Source organism: Phalaenopsis equestris, unplaced genomic scaffold (genome assembly GCF_001263595.1).
Source record: "Phalaenopsis equestris unplaced genomic scaffold, ASM126359v1 Scaffold001269, whole genome shotgun sequence".
NCBI lineage: Eukaryota > Viridiplantae > Streptophyta > Magnoliopsida > Asparagales > Orchidaceae > Phalaenopsis > Phalaenopsis equestris.
The window spans coordinates 256,473-279,676 of NW_018165708.1; the positions used below are offsets into that span (position 1 = coordinate 256,473).

Consider the following 23,204-nt stretch of genomic DNA (forward strand, 5'->3'; position numbering starts at 1 on the left):
GTTAAAGGAAACAACATAACCAAGAAATTATACTAAAGATAAAGATATTTTAAGACTTAGATCCAAGGAACAATGTACACCAAATTAGTTTGGAATTCACTTGTTTTATCTAATTGAAATGCTTGATTATTCACTAAAATTACTAATTACCCAAAAGAAATAAACTACTATAGAGAATTCTTTGAATATTCAAAAGGAATCCTTAATCACACTTTTAAAAATATAATTACTAAAATACATTAATAAAATAGAAAGAGAGAGAGAGAATTAAAGCTCAAATATTTATCAAAGTTTCATCTGCTCCGGACACTTTATAAATAGATTCTTCCATCATATTCTTAAATTTTCTTTATTCTAATGTATTATGTCTAATATCTATTTTATTTCCAAGCTCTTTGAGTAGAACTTGATCCTTTCAAGAAATTTTTCTTCAATAAGTTTTTAGTAGTATGGAGTTTTAGTGAGTGAGCTGAGGAATTCATACTTATTCTTTGTAGCGAGCATTTTATCTTTTAAACTATGTAATTTTCCAACCATTTCACAATTCTTATTTTCAAGATATTCAACCTTCAAGTGACAATTCTTAGCCATGTCAGTTCTCATGGAGAGAGCAATTTTTATTTCTCTTATATCATTATAACACTTCAAAAATACCCTTTTTTGGTCATTTAATTTTTCTTGGGCAACAACCATTTGTTCTTGGCTGATAGTTTTGTTTTTCTAGATGTTCAATTTGAGCTCAATCAGCAACCGTTTTCTACTTTAATTTTTCCTTTTTCTTTTGATCCACACGGATTACTTGTATTAAGGTTAGATAATTGCTTGTCATCTCCTTGAAGGAAGTCATCATATTATATGTCATTTACTATTACATATATTGGCTTGGCATGGTGGCTTGGTGTAGTTAGTTAATTTCAATCTTGTGTAAGTCAGTAGAAAAGAATGGTGAGTAGGTGGTTGGATATAATTCATATGCAAGCGAAGGGTCTAAAGAGTTATACCAAACTTTAATTAAATTAATAAATCGATCATTATACTTCTCTCAAAACATTTCCTTATTGATTATCAACAAATTACTTTATTATTGGAAGATTTTCAATCTCTAAGGGATTTTTAGAAATAAAGGATGCTTTCTTCCTCTTTGCATGAGGTATAATTAGTTTAGTAAACTCAACTACAAATTTACATTTCATTGAAGCCTCTATGGTTGTAGTAGTTTTCATAATGGATTAACTTGGCTGACAAGGGTATAAAGGTTTTATCTTATACATTCTTGCCATTTTGTCCAAATCTTCCATGTGGAGTGCTTCTTCAACATCAAATGTTAATATTATTGAATTAGGATTTTATCTCTAGAGGGCTACAATTTTTCAATACTCACAACAACTAGCTCTTCAAAAGTATTTAATTTATTTGGTTTCACTGTATTTGCTGTCTATATTCTCTAGAGATTAAATGGCTTTACAAGATAGAAGAAAAGTATCGGTGGAATCAGGTAATGATTACCTTAAAATAAAATATAAAGAAATGATAATAGTAATCAACTCACACTCAGGGAACTCATTAAAAAGAAGAGCTATTTTGTCAATAATGAATTTATTTATGTGTAAACATTTTTGTTGTAAATGTTTGTACAATGAACCTATCAACTTTTAAACTTAGCTTCTTCAAAGCTATATAACTAACCTATCAACTTCTAAACTTAGCTTCTTCAAAGTTATATAACTTCTTGTCTCTTTAGTTGTAAGTATAAGAAGAATGGTCCTTTTCACTGGAATGGGTGCTTCTCATGCAAGGGTAGTTTGTTTACTCTTGTTATACACAAAATACAAACAATTCAACTTGTTTAAAATTTTATTCTCCAACCTAACCATCTAAATTTCAGTAAAAAAAAAATGGAAGAAAGCCACCATTGTTGGCTTTAATAGTGAAAATGTAATGGAATGGGTTGATTGACTAGTTAACCTTATTCGTTCACATATATATAATCATTGATATTATATGTAAGGAAATTGACATTATTTGAGGAAGGATGACTCCATAGAAATTCAAGATATTAACCAATTCGGCATGAAGCAAAAACTTAAGACATAGTTTTAGTTAAAGAAATGTATCACATAAATTTTGAAGATATCTATTTAGATAATAAAATATGACATTAAGAATAATATACTATCGCAAAAGATAAAGAGACTGTTATAAAAGATAAAGAGATTATTATATAATAGATTAAATCACTGAATAAAGATTTTAATTTATAGATTTGTATGAACCTAAAATGTTTATCATGCCTAATCTTGGATTAGATATGATTTAGATTAGCTTGGGTTGCAAGTTTTATATAAAGTCAATTCCCTATAATTAATTATGTCTTAGGAGAGGTTGACTCCTAAGTACACTCAATTAAGTTAGTGGCTCATATTCTTAATGATTTTAAAATTTGTTTTTCAAGATTATTATTTCAAAAATTCAACTAGGAAGGATCAAATTGAGATATTTATTGTTAGAATCCAAAGAAGAGATAGCAGGAAGTGCTCAATACTAAAAAGCTTAATAGCCCTGACTATCCTATGACATGTTTTTTTATCTTTAAAATTAAATTTAATTTTGATTGTATATATTCATTTTATTAGAATTTTAGAATTGTTATTCTAATTAAACGGGATAATGAAAAGGTTTATGAAGTGAGGACTTGTTATGTAAAGGATAAAAATTTTAGTTATTCATTGATATGTTGCACTAGCATTTTTAAGACCAAAAGGCTTGACATTATTACCATAAAATATGATGGGTATTCAGAATGCAGTATGCTTCTCATCCTCTAATTTCATATTAATCCGGTTATAATTAGATGACATATCCATAAAGGAGAAAAATGCACGAGAAAAGATGATGTCAACCATTAGTTCTGATATATGCAACGAGAACTAATTTTTAGGACATACATTGTTGAGATTTCTAAATTTGATGCATACACAAATTTAGTCATTCTTTTTCTTAACTAAAAAGGATATTGCTCCTCTCACACAAGATCATTGTCAATCAATTTATTGACCTCGATTATTACTTGATGTTCAATTTCTAAGTGCATGTGTTGAGGATATTTCTTCGCAAGAATAATGTTAGGTTCAATCTCAAGTTTATGTATTGCAACTTCAAGAGCTAATACAGGCATCTCATCATAGCTCGAGGCAAAATGATCCTAAGGCTCTAATAATAGATGAACCGGGTCATGTGCTTCATTTCACCCAGCAATGTGCTTATAAACATTGGTTGGGAACTCTATATTATTCTCATGTTAACTCCCTTCAATTCATTCATGGTGGATTCAATTTTATCCTTCAATTTTAGATTGCATCCCCAATTATAAGATCTTCCTGATCATCCAACATTTTTAAATAGCCATCAACAAATATGTTGATATATTTTATAATGAACAAGTCGGGTTCAAAATGGCTAGTTGCGACCAAGCAACACTTAACATCACCTGGTAGTTCAATTATTTTGAATCCAACACATGCGCTCAATTTATATTTAAAATTCTTATTGTCCCATAGTTTCTTAAAGAGATATGATTCATCTTTAGAATATTTGTGTTGTATCAAACTCTGTTCTGTAAGATTTTGTATGCAATTGAAATACCAGCCAACGGAAAGTTCCACGAAATCCTGAAAAATTTTGTTGCTTTAGTCTTACATTTAATCTGGAACTAGAAGAAGAAGATTCAAGATAGGAACTTGTTGACTTATTATTATCACCTCCATATGCTTATTTAACTTCCATCCATTCAATCCTATCTAAAAATAGTGTGATAAGTGTTAGAGCCTACACATTGGTTAATCTTATCATACATCATCTAGTACTGGTCTTCTCTCATCTTCCCTATACAGATATATCTCAATTTTTTGTTTTATTTTATAGATTGTATTTGCACATTCTTTCCCTTTTTTTTTCCTAAGCTTGACTCCAAATCAATGTTGATGTTTGAGTTTGTCTTTTTGGTATTATTGTTCTTTTTTTTATTATATGCACCCTGGTCATTTGCTTAGCCTCGAGTTCTTAAATATACCCCATCATCTTATTGTACCAAAGTGATGGGATCTTGTTGAGTTGTGGTCAGATGATTTTCAGTTTTCTTTTCTTTATTTTCCATTTCTATTTTCTTTTTCTTTTCATGTTCTTTATTTGCACTGATATCTCTAGAAAATTTTGTCTACTTCTTTAGAGTGTAGTATGTTGCATCTTTGTATAATCCTATTTTGTGAATAAAAAATGATTTTAGATCTCATTTTATGCAACATTCAACTCCTTTATGACATTGGTGCAAGAAAAACATCATTGTCCTATGTTCATGTAGCCATGATCGGCCCAACAGGGTGTTGAAAGTTGTCTTTGAATCTGTAATTTGGAAGTTCATGCTTGACCTCATATCATGAGTCTTCAAACGTAGGTAGATTTATCCAAGAGCCCTCTTAACTTTCTCATTGAAGCCACACAACATCATTTTGTCAGCAGCCAAATATATAAGAGTTCTTAAGTTCATTGTATTAATTGATGCACCCGAATTAACAAGAATCCTAGGCAATATGAATCGATCCATGTTCACAAAAATGTAAAGTGGACAACTACGATCTACTATACCAAGTATCATATCTTCATCTAAAAATAAAACTGGGAACCTCCTTCGTGAAACATGCTTCATCTGAGGAAGTAGTAGTTAACAGTGTCAAACAAATCACATGATATATTAGGAATTTACTAAAGAATCCCACATATTTTAGAAAGGATCAAGTTATTGTGATGATAGTTTCCTTAAATGGGTAAAAACATTATAATACACCATTGGTTGGAGATCTACAGATTCTTCCTAAGGAGAAGAATTTTATGTTGTAGGAGTTGGGTCATTAGAAGCACAAACTGCTCTAGTTATGTCCTTGGTGCAATTTGGGGTCGTAGTAACCTACAGCTATGAAGGTTCACTTTGATTATCTCCTCTGGAAGAAGAGCTGTAGTGATGTCTACTGACTCTTTAGTAGCACCAAAGCCTCCTTAAGAGATTATTATGACTTAGATTGCTCTAATTCAATTGTGGAAGGAGTGTCATAAAAATTGAAAATGGTGACATCACTTTTAGAACTAGAGTTATCGTCTCCAATTAAACCATCAAAATTAGATATGATTTGAGAAATTTTTTCAAGACTTAGTTTATGATAAGAGTTTGATTGGTTGGTATGGACAATATTATTGGGAATAAATCATCAGTGATAAATAAGACAAATAAAATTGTGACTCTTAGTGTTATAAAATCCATGCGTAATGAAATAAAAGCCATAAAAATTTAGTGGAGCAAGGACTTTCTCATCATTGTTCATAATAACCATCCTAGGATGTATTAGTAACCCCTAATCTACACTTATCCCTGCTAGAGAATTAATTTTCCAACTTGAACTATGTCTATTGGCTCTCTTATGGAATTATTGAGAGAGCCAATTTAACAATCTCTCAAGTTCCATTAGATGCTCGTGGAGAAATGCTTAGAATTTTATGTAGTATTCTCTTATATAATTTGAACCATACCTAGTCCCAACCATCTTCTAGCTTGAATGCATCAAATGTAGCTGACCTAATAGACATGTGTATGGGCTCTATGATGTATTCTTTTGGAATGACTTTATTTCCATTAATGTAATTCCTTTCTAACAATCCTTGAAGTTGAAGCAATCCTCAATGGTCTGTCTTAGTAATTTGTGATATGGGAAATATCTTGGATGATCCTCTACTTCCTCTGGCTTTTTATGTTATGATAATGTAAAATTTGGGTTCTTCACCAAGTTTTTGAACATCTTGACAATTTTCTCGATCCTAAACAGATACACATGGTCATTCGATCTTGCATAAGGATAATTCTTTGGTCATCTACAATACGTTAATACAGTGATGGTGTTTGTTGATATTCTGGCAATTTCTGCTGATAATATTATGTCTAATGTGGTAGTGTGTGCTGATACTGAGCTAGTTGATATGATCTATAAGATGGATGTTGTTGATGGGAATGTTTCTCAGGATGTAACTGTATCGATTGCTTTCTCTTATTTATATCTACTAAACTATTTTAATTGTTCTCAAACACCTTTTAAGGTTTAGGCTTTTTGGATTTTTCTGATTTAACCAAGAATGTGAGTTGCTTAGCTTCCTCCTACAAGCTCATTGCCTTGCTGAGCAACTTCTCGAATGTGTTGATAGTAAATCCCTTTCAAAAGAATGTCACTAGTCCATGAATGCACTCAAGAAGAATCTCAATAGTATGTTGCTCCTGGAGCAGTGGCTCATTCTTTATGCCTAGGTTCCTCAAGCATAGAATATATTCCATGAGAGTCTCCTTAGGGTTCTATTTCTCAACAATCAAATCACTGATGGTGATATGGTGTTGGGCACTAGCATGCCTTTTGACAGAGACTTTCTAACTTTGCAAAATTCTTTACTGCTCCATTTATTAGTTTTGTATATTGGTCAAATGTTACTACGACTAGAATACTGAAGAGATATCTAAAAAAAGGACACCACTTTGTACAACATTGCAGTAATTGGATCTAAAATACACAACTTGCTGCAGAGAGTTTCCCGTTCCATCAAATAGTTTGAATGAAGGGCTTACAAATCCCTTGGATTATTGATGTTCATTCTCCCGAAGCTTCCCTTCAAACTTACTTGTGCCTTTGATTTTTCAACAACTTATCACATGCATGTTTTCTTTATTGGAGAAAAGTTAGACACCCCCAACTTCTAGGTTAAGGCTTCAGAAGACAGTGGAGCACTATTCTTTATAAATGCACAATTGCACCTCTCTTTTAGGTTAATAAAGAGAAGATCAACATCATATTAGGATCTCTATGTTACTCAAGAGATTTTCAAACTTTTTATAACCTTAGAGTTGGATGTAATGATATAGAGCTAAGGTAAGAGAGGCCTAGAAATTTTGTACTTAAAAAGACCTAAGGGTCACTATAATCACATAGATATCAATAAGAAATGATCCAAAATAGTCAAATGCATCAAAAATATATATATTTTTATACATATTTATATGAAGTGTTTCATTTTTCCTCACATGAAGTGCTCCCTTCTAAAACTAGTCAATACCTTGCTCCCAACCTATGGTAAAAAGATTAGCTGCTAGAGATATCACCAAAACAAGCAAGACATCATGGTAAAGGGAAGTCATAATAATATTTTGTGAAAACAATGGAATGCACCATTGTTAAATGTAAGGAAGCTTGCCACATTATCACTAGTAGAATTTCCTTGCACATACAAATTAATTCCTCACATAATCTGCCCAACCTTGGAGAGGGGATCTAAGGAAAAGAACCAACATAAATCATATATCTACAATGATCGTGCATATTGTCATTAAGGAGCTTATTTCAAAAGTAGATACCATGTAAGCACATAGTCAATAAGCTTTCTCAACGCCTTCAATAACATCGTCATGCCTACCAAAACTTGTGATTATTATGAAGAAAACCCGCTCAAATCTAGTCACATAGTAGTGTTATGAGACCATATCATAGTAAGCATTAAAGTCCTTTTATAGATGGAAAATGCCATTCCAACTCCTCCTTTACAAGTGTTGCACCATTGTTCTAATCATCATTTAAACCATAGTGGTCCCCAATACAATAGAATCCACATTACAATAAATATGCCCATCAATGACTTGACCAATGTGATTACAACTTAGTTTGTTATCACATAATTTTTGCACACTCTATATAGCATAATCTAAAAGCATTCATTCCACTCAACATTTTAGGTATTCATCTATTCACTGTCTCTGACAAAACTAGCATACACAACTTCAGAAAAAATGTCATAGAATTGATGACTTTTATCCATCAACACCTACCATTGAGCCTACCTAAACTTAAGCCATGGCTAGGCCAAGCTCTAAAAACGATGGCCTAACATTGATGTAGTGTAGAGGTGATTGCTTACAATCAAGTTTCCAATTGATGAATAGAAAACATTGTCCTAGAGCTCTTGATGTGACAACTAAATAAATTTCATACATGAAATTTTATGTTCAAATTAAAATTTTAATCGTAGTATTGTCCAAAGAAAGACTTAGTGCATAAGCACTATTTTATCATAAAAAAAGAACAACAATAACAACGACAGCAATTACAATTTGACTCAAAATTGGTATTTGTTTATTTTAATGAGACTAGTCTGATGTTATTGATAATTCATGAATTGAAGGCCTATATAGTATTTGTAATAACTATGAGCTATTTTTAACCCAATTTGTTTGCTATAAGAATTTAAAAAGCACAAATATTAATGTTTGCCGGTCTCATTTTGAGACATTAGTATATAAAAATATGATATTTTTTTAATGTGATTTGCAGCTCGTGGGAATACGTAACTAAAAGTTACACTTTTCATTCATGTGTTTCTTCACAGCAAAATTTACTTATCTCACTCCTAAAAAGATAAGAAGGAAATGAAAGAAAAGGGAAATGAGGGAAAAAGTAAAGGGGGAAAGAGAGAGGAGGGGGCGGCAACCCCTCTCCCTTGAGGATCGGTCGGTCCTCTACCGAGCTCTGCATCATCATGTTTGTGAGGAGATATCCTTATAATATAACTTCAATTAAACTATTATTATCAAATTACTTAACTTAAAATTATTAAAAAAAATTAATCTATTTAAATAAAATATGATTGAAAGTTTTATAAAATTGATTCATCCCTTGTAATCTCGTAGAAATGTCGAAGCGCTAAGCTTGACTCATTTCATCTCGCATGTCAAGTCTAATTTTGATTCTCAACTCACTAAGGCAAAGTCTCTCTCAACATTCTTTGTTTTGTTGGCCTACTCACCACTCATTTTTGATGAACCCTTTGTTGATTGACTGCTCATCTTGTTTTATTTTGTTATCTTATTTATTTGGTTTTGTTTGTTTGTATCAATTAGACTTTGGTGTTAGAATATAAAATGTATGATTATGAACTTTGGATTGTAGATTTATATATAGATATACATACACATATATATATATATATATAGATACATACACACATATATATATATATAGACACACACAGACGCATATAAATATATACATACATAAGGATTGTACAGGAAAAGAAGAGACAACAATAACACGAAGGCGGTTGTGTATCGAGATGGTCTTAAAAAGAAAAACATTAGATAATATTTATTTATATCTTGCTTCATTGGAATTTCTAGTTTTCGTTTCAAATGAAATTCGTAGAATTCATACTTTTCATATAAACTTTTAGTTTTTAGTGATTTTATACATTTTTATTGATTTCACTAAAATGATTTCCAGTGAGATAAAATAAACTATTCAATTTTAATTATGCATAACTTCTTTAAACTCCTTAACTTTGAGATACATTCCTACTTCAAAATTAGGAAATTTCGCAAAATCATCTGTGTGGCTTAAAATTTCTCACTATGAGGCTTGCCTCAATGCCTTTTTGAAAATTTTACAATGAGAGTTACGCCACATATAATATAAGGCCCGCCTCAAGGTATGTCTTGCCTCAATTCTAGTGAACGTGTGCAATTAGATCAAGAATTTTTCTTAAAAAAAAAAATAAGTAAAGTATTATTTATAAACATTTCTTGCTTATATATATATATAATTGAGGACGTAATTAAGTTGTTACTACCACCATAGTCATTATCTTAAAATTTAATAAAAATCAATATTAATTAAATAGAAGGAAGTTCACTGAGATTTAAGTTGAACAGGAAAAATGAGCGAACATACTTATAATTGAGGATAAAATGAGGGAGTAAGAAAATCATTACCGATGATTCCAATGAAGGTACGCTAAGTGACAAGAGTGAAGAAAATTTTTAAAATTAAAATTCTAACATTACTAACTTGTGATGTTCTTATCTCTATGGGGGACAACAAAATTGGAGGAGAGATGATTTGTACTGAGCTTATGTTAAATTGTTATGTTATAATGTACTATTTAGATGTTTGCATATGATTTAAAATTTGAATATTAGGAATGGCCGGAAAATATTATACGAGCTTTGGTCAGCCCTCATATACCTAAGAATTTGAGTAACACACCCTACGCTCGGGGATAATAGAACCCCAGATCAGATGGGACTTACAACTGATATGTAGATGCCCGACCAACTGATCTGAGTATGCGGTGCATATATATATATAGATTTTTTTTAAATTTTTATATTAATTTTTTTTGTTATATATATATATTAAAAAATGTGTCGCGTACCTTGGCTTGTTGGTTGCCATTCACGGTATAATACCCCTCAGATCGGGAATTCGAATCTCCTCTGGCATAGTTGGCCTTAAGGAGGTGGTACTCGAATTGCTAGGTACATTAGGGATGGTTGGAGGCTCGTATAAAAGACTCTGTCTATTCTTTTTAATATATATAACACTTTGGTGCATTAAACCTATGCATGAAAATATGTATTTCACTTTTAAAAAGTGACAATAGTGCTATTTTAGTATGATATTAAAAGTGTGTTGTGTTTAAATATGAAAGTTTAAGTGTGAGACATGCAAGCATATGAAAATTATATGCCATGTAAATGCCCCTTTTTCATAAAAACATGGCAGGAATTGGCAAGCTTTCCATATTCATGTAGTACTCAGCAACTAAAGCTGTTTAGCTAGCTTTAGTACTGCGACCACAGAAGAAGTTAGTGGATTTAATATATGCAATTGGATCTTGAATATAATATGTTTTCTTATCCATAAGGGGAGTGCATCAAATATAGTTCTTTATACTGTACTGAAAGGCTCAAAATGCATAATGTTCGTTCAAACTCGCAAGGATATCCGCCTTTATTTTATGCTATGCTTTTGGCACCTGCTATGGCATGGTAACTGGAGCTGTACATTGAATAAATTTTAGTTAATTTTTATGAAAATAAAAGTGATATTTCTTCTCCTCATCATCCTATAACATTCTAACATTGTAACACAAAAAGTAACTGAGTAGTACTATATAAACATTAATAAAATTTTATGAGATAAAATGATATAAATAAGATTATGATATGAACACCAATATTACCCCCAAATAGGAAAAATTTTTGTATCACGAGTCCTAATGCAGTTTTACATCATGACTTCAATCAGGGTCTGTCCCGTTTACAGACAGACCCACCCATGTATTAAATCGAGGGTCTTCCTGTGTACACGTGACAGCCTAAATTGGGGGTGACTCCACCCTTCAACCAAAAAAAAAAAAAAAAAAAAAAAAAAAAGAGCGGGTCAGGGAGATTGACTCAATATTAAAATTCAACTTAAAGTCAACCAATAAACTTCAGGTCAGTTTAGTACATCACATGGCCAATAATAATAATAATGGCAACCCAATACACACACACACACACATAGTTAAAATTTTTCACTTTATTTTCAAACAATGTTTTACACATTCAAGCACATTAGACCAACACTAACATGACGAAACGTATCAGGCTCAGATTTAGTCAAAGTTGAATTCAAACTGACAATTATAAACTTTTTACTAAATGAATCAACTACAGGTGGATTATTGAAGGTAGGTTAATTTTTGGTTGAATCCGAATTTACACAATATATTAGTGCATCAAATATGCACAGTTGATATTACAAATTGCCAGACATAATCCAAAGGAAGAAAACAGGAAATATATTTTCAGCTCATGCTACTGGATGATGACACTAGACTTACATAAACAACAATATATCTATACAATGCCATTAGCTTGATCTTTATTGTATGAATGTACACGAGGAACCTCTGCCCTTTCTGCAAAAAGCATCCATGGGGATCAAATAATCTCTTCCATCAACAAACTTGTATGAGCTTCCTATAACCAACCAGATTCATCAATTAGTATATATTAGAAGAAGAAAATAAAAGTTCTAGAATACCTTAAAAAAATTAATATAAATATAATATCTTGAAGAAAATTTTTTTATTGGAGCACAATTAAATGAACATGCTAATAGAGTCGTAAAAGATTTTAAAAGTACTCATTGTGACTATGATTTTGGATTGACTAACAAAGAAGGTAGAGTCATATTCAATTTTGTTTTAGTTTCTGATTTTATTAATATTTTATTTAATAAAAGAGATTAACATGATATCATTTATAAGAATATATCCAATAAAATATAAATTGATTATTTTGTTATTGAAAAAATAAATCGTCAAGATTGTAAATATTTTATAGTCATTCCAAGTTAAAATTTAAATACCTAACAACGATTATTAATTTTGGATGTTAAGATGAAAGGTTGAAATGATAAATATAATGAAATATTATCATTGAATTAGATTGGGCACTTGAATGATAAATAAAATTATTTTTATGAGAAAACTTCAAGATCTTAAGAATTGCATTGGGATGTTTATGAAAAAATTAATACTTTGTGAGATAAACTAACAGATACCATTAAGTAAGTTGCAAAAGATGTACTAAGAATATCAAAACAAAAAAACTCTTATGAATAAAAAAAATTGGCGGTGAAATGGTAATGTGCAAGAAAATATTAATAATAAAAAATTTATTTGTAAAATTAGTTTAAATGTAAAAGCTTGGAGAATTGAAAATATACATACATAAGGTGGCTCATAGGGAATTAAAAAGAATAATTTGTAATGCTATGAATTCTGCTTTTAATGATCTTTATAACACATTAAATAGTAAAGACTATCAAAGATATATGTAAAAAATAGTCGAACAAAGACAAAAAAATAAAGATTTAATTTAAGTAAAGTGTATTAAGAATTAAATCAAAAAGTAATTTTCTTAGATAAAGTATTTAACATAGGTGGTGAAATATTTTGATAAATTTTTCAATGAAGAATCTAAAAAATATAATCAACTTTAGTGATAAAAAATAATAATTTTTTTTTTTTTTTTTGGCGTCTGATTAGTAAAAAAAATTGAGGAGGCTTTAAGCAGATGAATTGTAAAAATTACTATGACCTGATAGTATTCCAATTGAAGTGTGAAAATGTATAGAAGATATGAGAACTTCATAGCTTACTAAACTTTTTTAATATTATTTTAAAAACGAAAAAGAAGTTTGATGAGTAGAGACATAGTCTATTGGTTCTTTATTTTAAGAATAAAGAGGATGCATAAGCGTGTGCAAATAAGAGAGTAATTAAGTTAATGTGCAATTATGGGAGAGTAATTCAACATAGATTATGACATGATACAAAAGTTACTCAAAATCAGTTTGGATTCAAATCGGGCAAGTTTACTACGAAATTTATACATTTACTAAACGGTTTAATAGAAAATACAGAGAGAGTGAGGAGTATCTAAAGATATTTTTTGTTGATTTAGAAAAAACTTATAATAAGGTTCCAAAAGAAGTGCTTTGGAGAGTTTTAGAAAAGATAGGTGTTGATATTGCTTGTATTCAAGTTATTAAAGATGTGTATATTAGAGTTGTTACTTGTCTTTGAACATAAGGAGGATTGACCAAATATTTTCTCATTTTAGTTGGATTACATCAGAGATAGGCTTTAAGCTCATTTCTTTTTGTTTTAGTTATGGATATTCTCACTATACATTTACAGGATGATGTATCTTGGTGAATGCTTTTCGCAGTTGATATCCTCCTCATGCATAAGACTAGAGAGAGAGAGAGCGCTCAGGAAATACTTGAATTATGAAGGTCAACTTCAAGGTCTAAGAACTTTGTTTGAGTAGATCTAAAATTAAAGACATGGAATATCTCACTCCTAAACTTATTTTTCATTAATACAAAAAATAATTAATACCGAGTTAACCCAAACCACGACCATATGACAAATATTATTGTTGAATTTCAAAGAAAGTACAAAAACGACTCTTCAACAGAAACAACACAAGAAAATGCAAATAATAAGCAACAATGAAGACTGCAAAAGAAGAGAAAGGACAACATAAAAGACATAAACGGGCCCCTCTAGAGGAGGCGATAGATCCAGAGGGTGGAAAGGAAGCTGCTGTAGAATAGGATGGTAGCTAGGATTAGCCTGGAGGGGAGTCTTGCTGGAAGGTGGTCAACGTGCAGGACGGCCGCGGAAAAAGGAGTCCTGCTGGATAGCAGCAAGGTGGTGGCCTGCTAGAGTGGTAGGCAGAATGGAGGGCAGGTCAAGCGTGTTGGATAGCAAGTTTGGGGAGACGAAACAATAGTTTGGGGAGGTGGGACAAAAAGTGGGAAGGGTGGACAGCTGGTGGGAAGAAGGACGGCAAGTGGGAAGGCTGGATGACTGGTCGGAAAGCAAGCGGGGATGACCGAACAACATTGGAAATGGTCGGACGACGGGCTGGTGTGTTGTATGGGTGGCGGTAGGGACGTATGGGCAATGATGGGAGGCTAGCGGCTGAGAAGGAGGGTGGAGGGAGGGCTGGATAAGAAAAACGAGGAAGATACAACACCACCTTGTAGTAGGATACAACCGGAGTACCACCACCTCCTCAGATACAGCCCTGTAACAGGGAAAACACTCTACACAGAAATTTGAACTTAGAATAATCACCAAAAACTACCTTCCCTAAACAAAAGACCGCATATATATATATATATATATATATATATGACATATATTAGGCAATTCTGTAAAATAAGAAAGAAATTAAAAATAGAAGATCTAGAAATAGGCAATGACTTATAATAGGAGATTAATGGGAAAATGAAAGAAATAATTGGAGGGAAAAGGAAGAGGAGGGTGGCAATTCTAGCCTCCCTAAGAGAGCCGGCTGGTCTAGCAAGAAGGTTGGACTGGCCCCAGCGAGGCCGGTTTGCCCAGCCTCCTCAAGTGAACCCGTGTCGATGATTTTATAAATTAAAAATGCCTTTCAAGTTAAAATCAGCAACACAAATTAGTTGGAGTGTATGACAACATAAAATGGTGATTTCGCCTGCAAAATCTTCGTTCCATGCAATGAATAACCTAGTTAAGATGCAAATTATCCATTACTTTATAGTACATATACATGTTTATATATATATATATATATAATTTATATTTATAAAGAAAATTTTATTAAATTAACAAACTCAACTCAAACTAGCATGAAAATCAACTCAAAATTGATCACCTTTGTTTTGACAAATTTAGCTCAAATTAAACATTAGATCTTGAATTTTGAGTTTGAGCCGACTCACTGCAACTTGATTTAATATGTAGCAATCTCCAGGGAAAAAGCATTGCTGTTTACAAATTCACAATGAGCAGGGTAAATAGGTCAGACTACAGCAGCCAACCAGGTTTACCAATAGGCGCTAATGAGCTCATAATAAGATTATTTCAGATAACCTTTTATTTTCATACCCCGCCCAAATTTAGACCATAATTATTTAATATTATCAATATTTTCCTCAGTGCTATAACAATAATATTCATTAAAACGACTGAGCCAGGTAAAAAGTAAAAACTGCTTTGTGGAACAGCATTTTTCACAAGTAAAAATAAATAAATAGAAATATAAAAGGAAGAATGAATTGACCTCCATGCTAATTTTATTTTATAAAACAAAGAAATGCAGAAAATTCAAAATTCAAAACCATTCAACTTACTCTATAATCATCGTCCTAATGCTGCTTTAAACTGTCAGCAACATGAGCAATAACACCAGTGCCAGCATTGTGAAGCCATTCACTCTTCACCTATATATCACAGAAGCAAGAATCATAAACAAACAAAATCTCCAATCTCACAATCAAGCAGAAATATTCATCATACATGGATGTTATTATGAGCGAAGAAGGGCCAACACGTAGAGTGGAAACTGACATCAACTTTCATCCATCCTATCCTTTGAAGTCCACTAATCATTTCCTCTGATACAAGTTAAAAGCTTTGCTCATAAAAAAAATTAAAATAATATTAAAAATATATCTATTTTTCTCATCACCATTTACCTTCCATGACATCGTGATATTCTGCTGTATTTTGTGAGTTTGGCACATTTTTGGCAGCCTCTTTAGCCTTAGCTGCTTCAGGAGGAAAATGTGGGCCATCTGATGAGACTGGGGGGCAATACTTCACATTTACGATGTGTTTGTAGCCATCCAATGATTGTCTTGGCGGCTGCATGCAATGAATTAAAAATTAGATGTCATTACCTCATAGATTGAAGACCTTTCTTTAAAGTCTGAACTATTTCAAGTTTCCCTGATCTAACAGCTTGAAAGCATCTATGATGAAGAAATCAATCGAAATTTTGTCGTCATATTAAGAACATGCATGATCGAGAAGACTGGCTTGAAAATTCAAACCAACCCCAAATAATACTGTGTATGTGGCATTCATAAAGCAAATGCTTTCCACATTATTGCACATCATTCAAAGATACCACTACTTAACTACAGTCTCAATATGCCAAGGCAAATAAATGCCTGATAAAATTAGCATTAGGAACTGAATTCATCCCTCAAACAAGTATAAAATTACCACTGGACATATTAAATAACGGGTTTGAATAATTAGTAGTTCCAACTTAACCCAATTCAAACATTAAATCTCACTCACCAACGCCAATAATGCCATCATCATTAATGACCAACATCTATATATTTTCATAGCTACCCATATCATTCAACAAGATATCTATAAATCCATATTAATTGTCTCTAGATATTATTTATCAAGCTGCCTAAAAAGATATTCAAATTGAGATATTTCGATGCATGACATTCAACTGATATGGCTTTAATATCTGAGATTTTTCAAGAATGTGAAAAAGTAGAATAGTTGAAGAAATTTTAAGAAAATAAGGGGCTTTAATTAGATTAAATAGATGATATTCAATTTTAAATAACGTAAAATTGATAATATTTTAAATCAATATTCTAAGAAGGTTAAGAATACCCAACTTGATACATTTAATGCATCTTTTATCCATTATACAAAAAAGTACAAATTTTGACGAGAACATGGCTTTAAAAGTTAAAAGTAGATGGTTTTGAATGAAACTCAAAAGTGTCATGCCATAAGAGAAAAGCATGGTAACTTAAAAATAATTTGTAAGAGACTAGTTAAGTTGTATGGACTTTGACTGTTAGGCAACAAAGAAGTCACAAATAGACATGTTGGTGTTTGCAAAAGAGTTTCAAGATTGAGGTGATAAAATTAAGAAGGATACATTACATGGTAGTCGAAATAGCATAAACTTCTTGAAAAGAAGCTTCAAAATTATGACAAAAAACCTAACAAGGCATCTTTTCTTTCATAGAAGAAGGCATGGTTCATCCTTTCACAAAGCAAGTATGGATTATGCCCAGAATATTATTGTCGAGTACAAATAGAAGTCCTGCTTGGCACTTACGATCAAACGTCAAAGAAATTCAATTGATAGATCAAAGAAAAATTAAACCGAACCAGAAGAATAAACTTGGATGACATACCCTAACAAGCTCAGTCTCCCTCCGTATTGAAGAAGTACGCCAACCCACCATGTCTATATAAAGCTCAAAAAAACTAGAGATTGATGAACAAAGCAAAATGAAGCTTCATTTAATCAAATAAAAAATATGAATAAGCGGCCAAAAAAATATATGATTAATGCATGAGGATACGGTCATAAGAAACATTGGCATAGAGAATTCGGTTTTTGAAAGCCCCAAGTGAGGATCTGCAATAGTTAAAAAAAAAGAAAAGAAAAAGAAACAAGTACCGAGTTCATTGATATATCATAGTATGCATAAATTCATCAAAAGACAATTGTTTGCATTCAAACCCACAGAAACTTAAGATCTTTGTTGTCTGTTGTCATTCTTAAAAGAAGAGGAGGGTTTTTGGGTTCGCCATCAGTAAGAAACAGCTGGCTACCGGTACGGCCAGTAAACATGGGGGCTAAAGGTGCGGCCAATTTTTCCAAAAATGGAACTCCCAGGAGAAACGGAAGCTGAAAATAAAACATAAACTGTACCTATCAATCTATTTCTTTATAATGTAGGTGTCAATCTTTTTGCTTCATAAACATAAACATGACAAGGAAAGCATTTTATTTAATATGGATGACAGAGAGATAAAATGGATTGATTAGATTTGCCTTATAGCTACTTCCGTAGAAAGCACCTGTTTTCTCCCTCTAACCCCAAGATGTGGAGTTGCCAAAGTAATAAAATTGATCGGCTCCAGTCCCGCAATTTTACCTGCCTTGGAGATACGAGCTAATTTATTTGGATTTCCATCACTTGACTCGACAATATTATTGTGCTGACTGTTATTCAGATTATCAGAGGAATATAGAACTGAAACTGCATATCTTGTAAACAATCCGCCCAGTGAGTGGGCCAAAAAGGAGATCTTTCTCAAACTTTCTGTTTTCTGCACTACATTGAGAACCTATATGATATAGTTAAATACGACATTAGGCTTAATAAATATTTAGCCCATAAAAAATGTAGCTTTTAGGGAATAAAGTATATATATTTGACTGCTTACTTCATCTGCCAATCGTCTTCCAGCTCCGTCGATTCCAGCAAAGGTTTTAATATAGGTATTTGAAGAACTAACTGAACAATAATACCAAAGATATTAAGAAATGACACTGAACATTAGGAATCAATTATAATGATGAACTAGTGAAATGTTACTGCGCTATAAATAGCAAATTCAAGTGAAAGCAGATAATGCATTTATAAATATTCGAGAAAAAAATTTAAGTGAAATAATACACATGCCATACCATAGATTAAAAAATTGCTTCCCAGCTGTCTTTTCAGCTCTGCCTCCGCATATGTCCAGTCTTTTGGACTACATAATAAAAATAATTTCATTTGAAAAGTGATAATGTGTCAAGAAATTATCGCTCTTATAAAAAATATGAGGAGAAACCCCTAAAGAAGTAAAATAGTATCAGCGATGACTAAGAAAAAGATTGACATATATGAAACGCCAAAAGCTCCTCTTATAGCATGATAAAGAATAGGCTTGGTATAGACCTACAGGCAATAATTTTTCAATCATTTGTCTCTATCATACCACAGAACTGACGCAAAATACAAGAATTCTCACTCACGTCTGTAAAATAAATTATATCCAGGCAAAATCAGAATATGTTGTATGAGTATCGAAAACAGTGATGCAGGATGTCTTAGGGTATCAGATTTCTAATGCAACAGGATGACAAACTGAATAAAATTCATACAAACGGGATTTAAATTTTTTTGTTTCAAAGACCACCAGTCAAAATAAGAACTCGTTTTATTTGATTTAAATTAGAGGATTTGAGAGATTTGTGCCTAATAATAATAATTTAATGGTAGCTCAAATCAAAGTGGCCTGGTCTTGGAAGACTTGATCTAAGGCTTGCACTTGCACTTGCACTTGCACTTGCTATATGAGGTTTTTCAATGTAAAATAGCCTTTGAGTTGTTTGGAGAAGGTCACTACAAGTGGAGGGCTAAATGATAGGTTGACAAAACTTTGTTGGTAGGCTAAGCCCTGAGGCTACTCATTCGGGTTTCACAAGATTATGGCATAAAGGGGGGTTTAAGGTATAGATCCACATGGAAGTATTAGGGGAATGTTTATATGTTTTTGTAAGAATCCAAAAGGTTTAGGAAGCAAGACCAAGTTTAAGTCAAATTTTTAATGAGTAAGAGAGATGTTATACTGGTTATAAGTTTCAAAAAAAACCAAACACGACAACCCAACTCGAAAAATCTTGATTCAGGTTTACCGATTACTATTTCGATCAGATTTAGGCCAAAACATTTGATTAAAGTATTATTCGTGTCATGTTTGGTTTGACCAATAACCCAAGATCAACCCTAATATGATTCCAGCTTAAATTTGGACAAGTCCAAGTATAGTTAAACTAATAATCTTAGGGTTATTTATCTAAGAAATTGTATGATCTACATAATAAATAGGTTAGATAGATTAGGTTCGGCTTAATGGGTCCGTGTCAGATAGAGTCGGGTCTAGTTCAAATATTTTGACCCATATAATAACTAAGTCGAGTTTGGGTCAAAACAATATTGGTTTGGGATAATTTTTGGTCTTACCCAAATCCAAACCACCCATCAACCTAAATTTACACCCCTAATAATGGTGTAAAAATAGATTGGAAAGTTTTGAAAGTATCAAAGAGACGTATAAAAATTAGATTTAGAGTTTTTGGTGGGAATCTGGAAGACAATTAGGTCAAATGTTTCCTATTTCAGTTTGGAGAATTTTCTAATACTGTAAGGCATGGAGAAAACCTTTAGAATGATGCTAGGAGTGCAAGAAAAACTAGGAGAAATTGAGGAACAGGGCAACAAATAGTAAAGGTCTAACTAGAGTTAACAGGTCAACAAATAGTAAAGGTCTACCTAGAGTTACCACCAAAAAGAACCAAAAATAAGAACTCATCTTCTTTGATTTAAATAAAAGAATATGAGAATTTGTACCTAATAATAACTTAGTGGTTGCTCAAATCAAATGGCCTAGTCTTGGAAGGTTTGATCTAAGGCTTGCAATTGCAGTAGGAGGGTATTCAATGTAAGAATAGCCTTTGAGTTGTATGAAGAAGGCCGCTAGAAGTGGAGGGCTAAAAAAGATGTCAACTAAACTTTGGTGGTAAGCTAAGTCCTTAGATTATCCACTTGCATTTCAAATTAAGGTTGTGACGTAAAGGAGAATTAAAGGCATATATCCGCATGGAAGTATTAGGGGCATGTTAATAGGTGTGCTCTGTAGTTTTGTGAAAATTCAAGAGGTATAGTTGAAGCAAGACCAAGCTTAATTCAAAATGTCTAATTTAAGTTAATGTTGACAAGTTTTGAGCTAATGAGTTAGAGGAAAGTCCTACAAGTTAGAGGTTTAAATAAATAACCAAACATGAAAGCCCAACTCCAAAAATTTGGTTTCAGGTTTATCAGGTTTTAATTTTTTTTTTTTTGACCGAATTCAAGATAAAGAATTTGATTAGATAATTATTTGTGTCATGTTTGATTTGACCTTAGTGATTGAAAACCAATCCTACTATGATTTAATTGCCATTCAACTTTAAATAAGTCAAGTTCAAATGGAGCTAATTGGATTCAACGAATCATCTTAGGGATATTTGGCTTGTGTTCATATAAAAACTTGTATGATCTACATAATAAACAAGTTAGAGAGACTAGGTTCAGTTAAAATGGATTCGGGCCGAATTAGCTATAGGTCAAATATTTTGACCCATATAATAAATGGGTTGATAACATATTCAAGTTGCGTTAATGTGAATATTGACCCGAATTCAAACCACCCGTCAATCTAAATTGACACCCCTACTAATGGGGTAAAAAGAGATTGAGAAGTTTTGAAAGTATTAAACGGATGTATGGATTTAGAGTTTTTGGTGAGAATCTAGAAGACAAAACTAGGTCAAAGATTTTCATAAATTGGTTTGGGGAATTTTCCTATTGTTGTAAGGTGTGGATAAAACATATAGAACGATGCAAGGAGCAGAAAAAAGATTAGAGAGGTTAAACAATAGTTCAACATATAGCAAAGGGCCACCTATGGCTTCCAACAAGAAAAACACAAAAATCTAGGGTTAGCCACCACAAAGTTCTCAAGCTTAGGGTTTTTACTCTAATTTTTTTGTCAAAACACAAAACTTTCTTCATTTATTCAAGCAAATGTTTAAACTATTACAATAGAAAGTAATTTTTAAAATTAAAAAAGAAATTACAAAAAATAGAGAAAATTAGAAGCGAGGCAAATAGAGAAGTTACTTGCAATAACTCTAATTTCATATCCAAGAAGAGTGGCCAGCCTTAATGGCCTCCAAAGCAGAAAAAGACAAATTAAATATAAGGGAAAAAAATTAAAAGCTTATAATATAGATGAAGAATTAAAGGTTGAAATTTAAAATTTAAAATTTTAATTTTAACTTTTAATTATCATTACAATTCAAATAATTTTTACATTAAGGTATTTTTTATTCACGTATGGTGATGATGCTCTCTTAGCCCTTATTACATGATAACCAATTGATGTTGATCATATAATGAGACCATCATAGCTCTTGATTTCATTTTGGATTCTTAGGCGCTGTTTGGTTCGGCTTCTGCTGCGCGGCGCGGCGTGCGACCGCGGCTTCGTCCCGCATTCCGGCGTTTGGTTCGGCGTTTCGCGGCAAATTTTTGGCGAAGCGGATCGAACCGCGGCCGCGATATTAGGCCGCGGTCACCGCTTTCCTTTACCCATTGTCCCGCTTACCCCTTTCGTTTCTCTGCAGCCCTAACGAGTTCCCTTGCGGCTCTCCTTCGTCCTCTTGCTTCGTTGCCCCGCGATCGACAGATCTGAGGTATAACGAGCATTTTTCTTCTTGTAATCGCAGATTTGAGGGTTCTTTACGATTTTTTCGAGTGTGATGTTCTCTCTACTCCTATCCTTCCTACTTCGGCGATTTTTTCTTCAACACATGGAAAAGACGACTGTGATGTTCTTTACCCCTTTCGTTCATCACTAGGGTTATGCCTTCTCTTTACCTTCTCCTTTGACGCATTCTTGTTTGGTGGCTGACGGCTCAAGGTTGGTCGGAGGTTGTGGTTGTGGTGGTTGATTCATGTGTAGTGGTAGTTGTTAATGCAATTAGTTGTGTGAAGTGCATACATGACAGTGCATATGAGCTGTCGAATTGATGTGGAGTTGGCTTGTGAATGTCATGATACCTTGCTCTTCTTCCTCCAAATGATGTTGAGTTCGGTTAGGAGGGGGATTGATCATTCCCTTCTTCTCTTGCTAGCGATCAGGAAGTTGTGTTTTTGATTCTTACATCTCCTATTTTCGTTTTCCCCATTCCTTACTTTGACAGTGAACATACATTTCGAATTCCCCTGTTTGGTTCGGCTTCTGCTGTATCTGCTTTGACGTTTTTGGAGAGTGCAATTGCTTTTGTGGAGAGTGATATGCTCTTCGTAGTGTGGTATTTTTGGAGTGCATCTGCATATTTGATTCCAGCATTCTATTACTTGCTGTTTTTTCGAGCTGGTTGGTTACTTATCTGTTGAGGCACACAGGAGACGGTGTTATAACATTTTGCTATTGATGTGTTCTTGCTGTTCTTTCGATCTAGCCACTATAAGACCTATTAATTGATATGTTCATTGGAGGATTGAGAAATCTCAAGGAAAGTTTGTATCAATAGAAGAGAGCTAGCCACTATAAGACCCCTGGAATTACTTAACTTGTGCATTACATTC

General features: G+C 32.6%; 1 protein-coding gene across 1 annotated transcript in view; it reads right to left on the bottom strand.

Annotated features, from left to right (window-relative positions):
- Nucleotides 1-15,614: 15,614 nt before the first annotated feature.
- LOC110033725 (putative lipase YDR444W) overlaps nt 15,615-23,204 on the bottom strand; it is a gene marked incomplete at its 3' end in the record, with an annotated part of 19,211 nt that continues 11,621 nt past the window's right edge. The window contains exons 3-11 of the mRNA XM_020737785.1: nt 18,710-18,777; nt 18,466-18,536; nt 18,097-18,366; nt 17,760-17,923; nt 17,595-17,650; nt 17,424-17,476; nt 15,939-16,107; nt 15,760-15,857; nt 15,615-15,683 (exon numbers count right to left, since the gene is read on the bottom strand). Of these exons, the coding sequence (XP_020593444.1) occupies nt 15,615-15,683; nt 15,760-15,857; nt 15,939-16,107; nt 17,424-17,476; nt 17,595-17,650; nt 17,760-17,923; nt 18,097-18,366; nt 18,466-18,536; nt 18,710-18,777 (1,018 nt within the window). The remainder of the gene's footprint in view (nt 15,684-15,759; nt 15,858-15,938; nt 16,108-17,423; nt 17,477-17,594; nt 17,651-17,759; nt 17,924-18,096; nt 18,367-18,465; nt 18,537-18,709; nt 18,778-23,204) is intronic.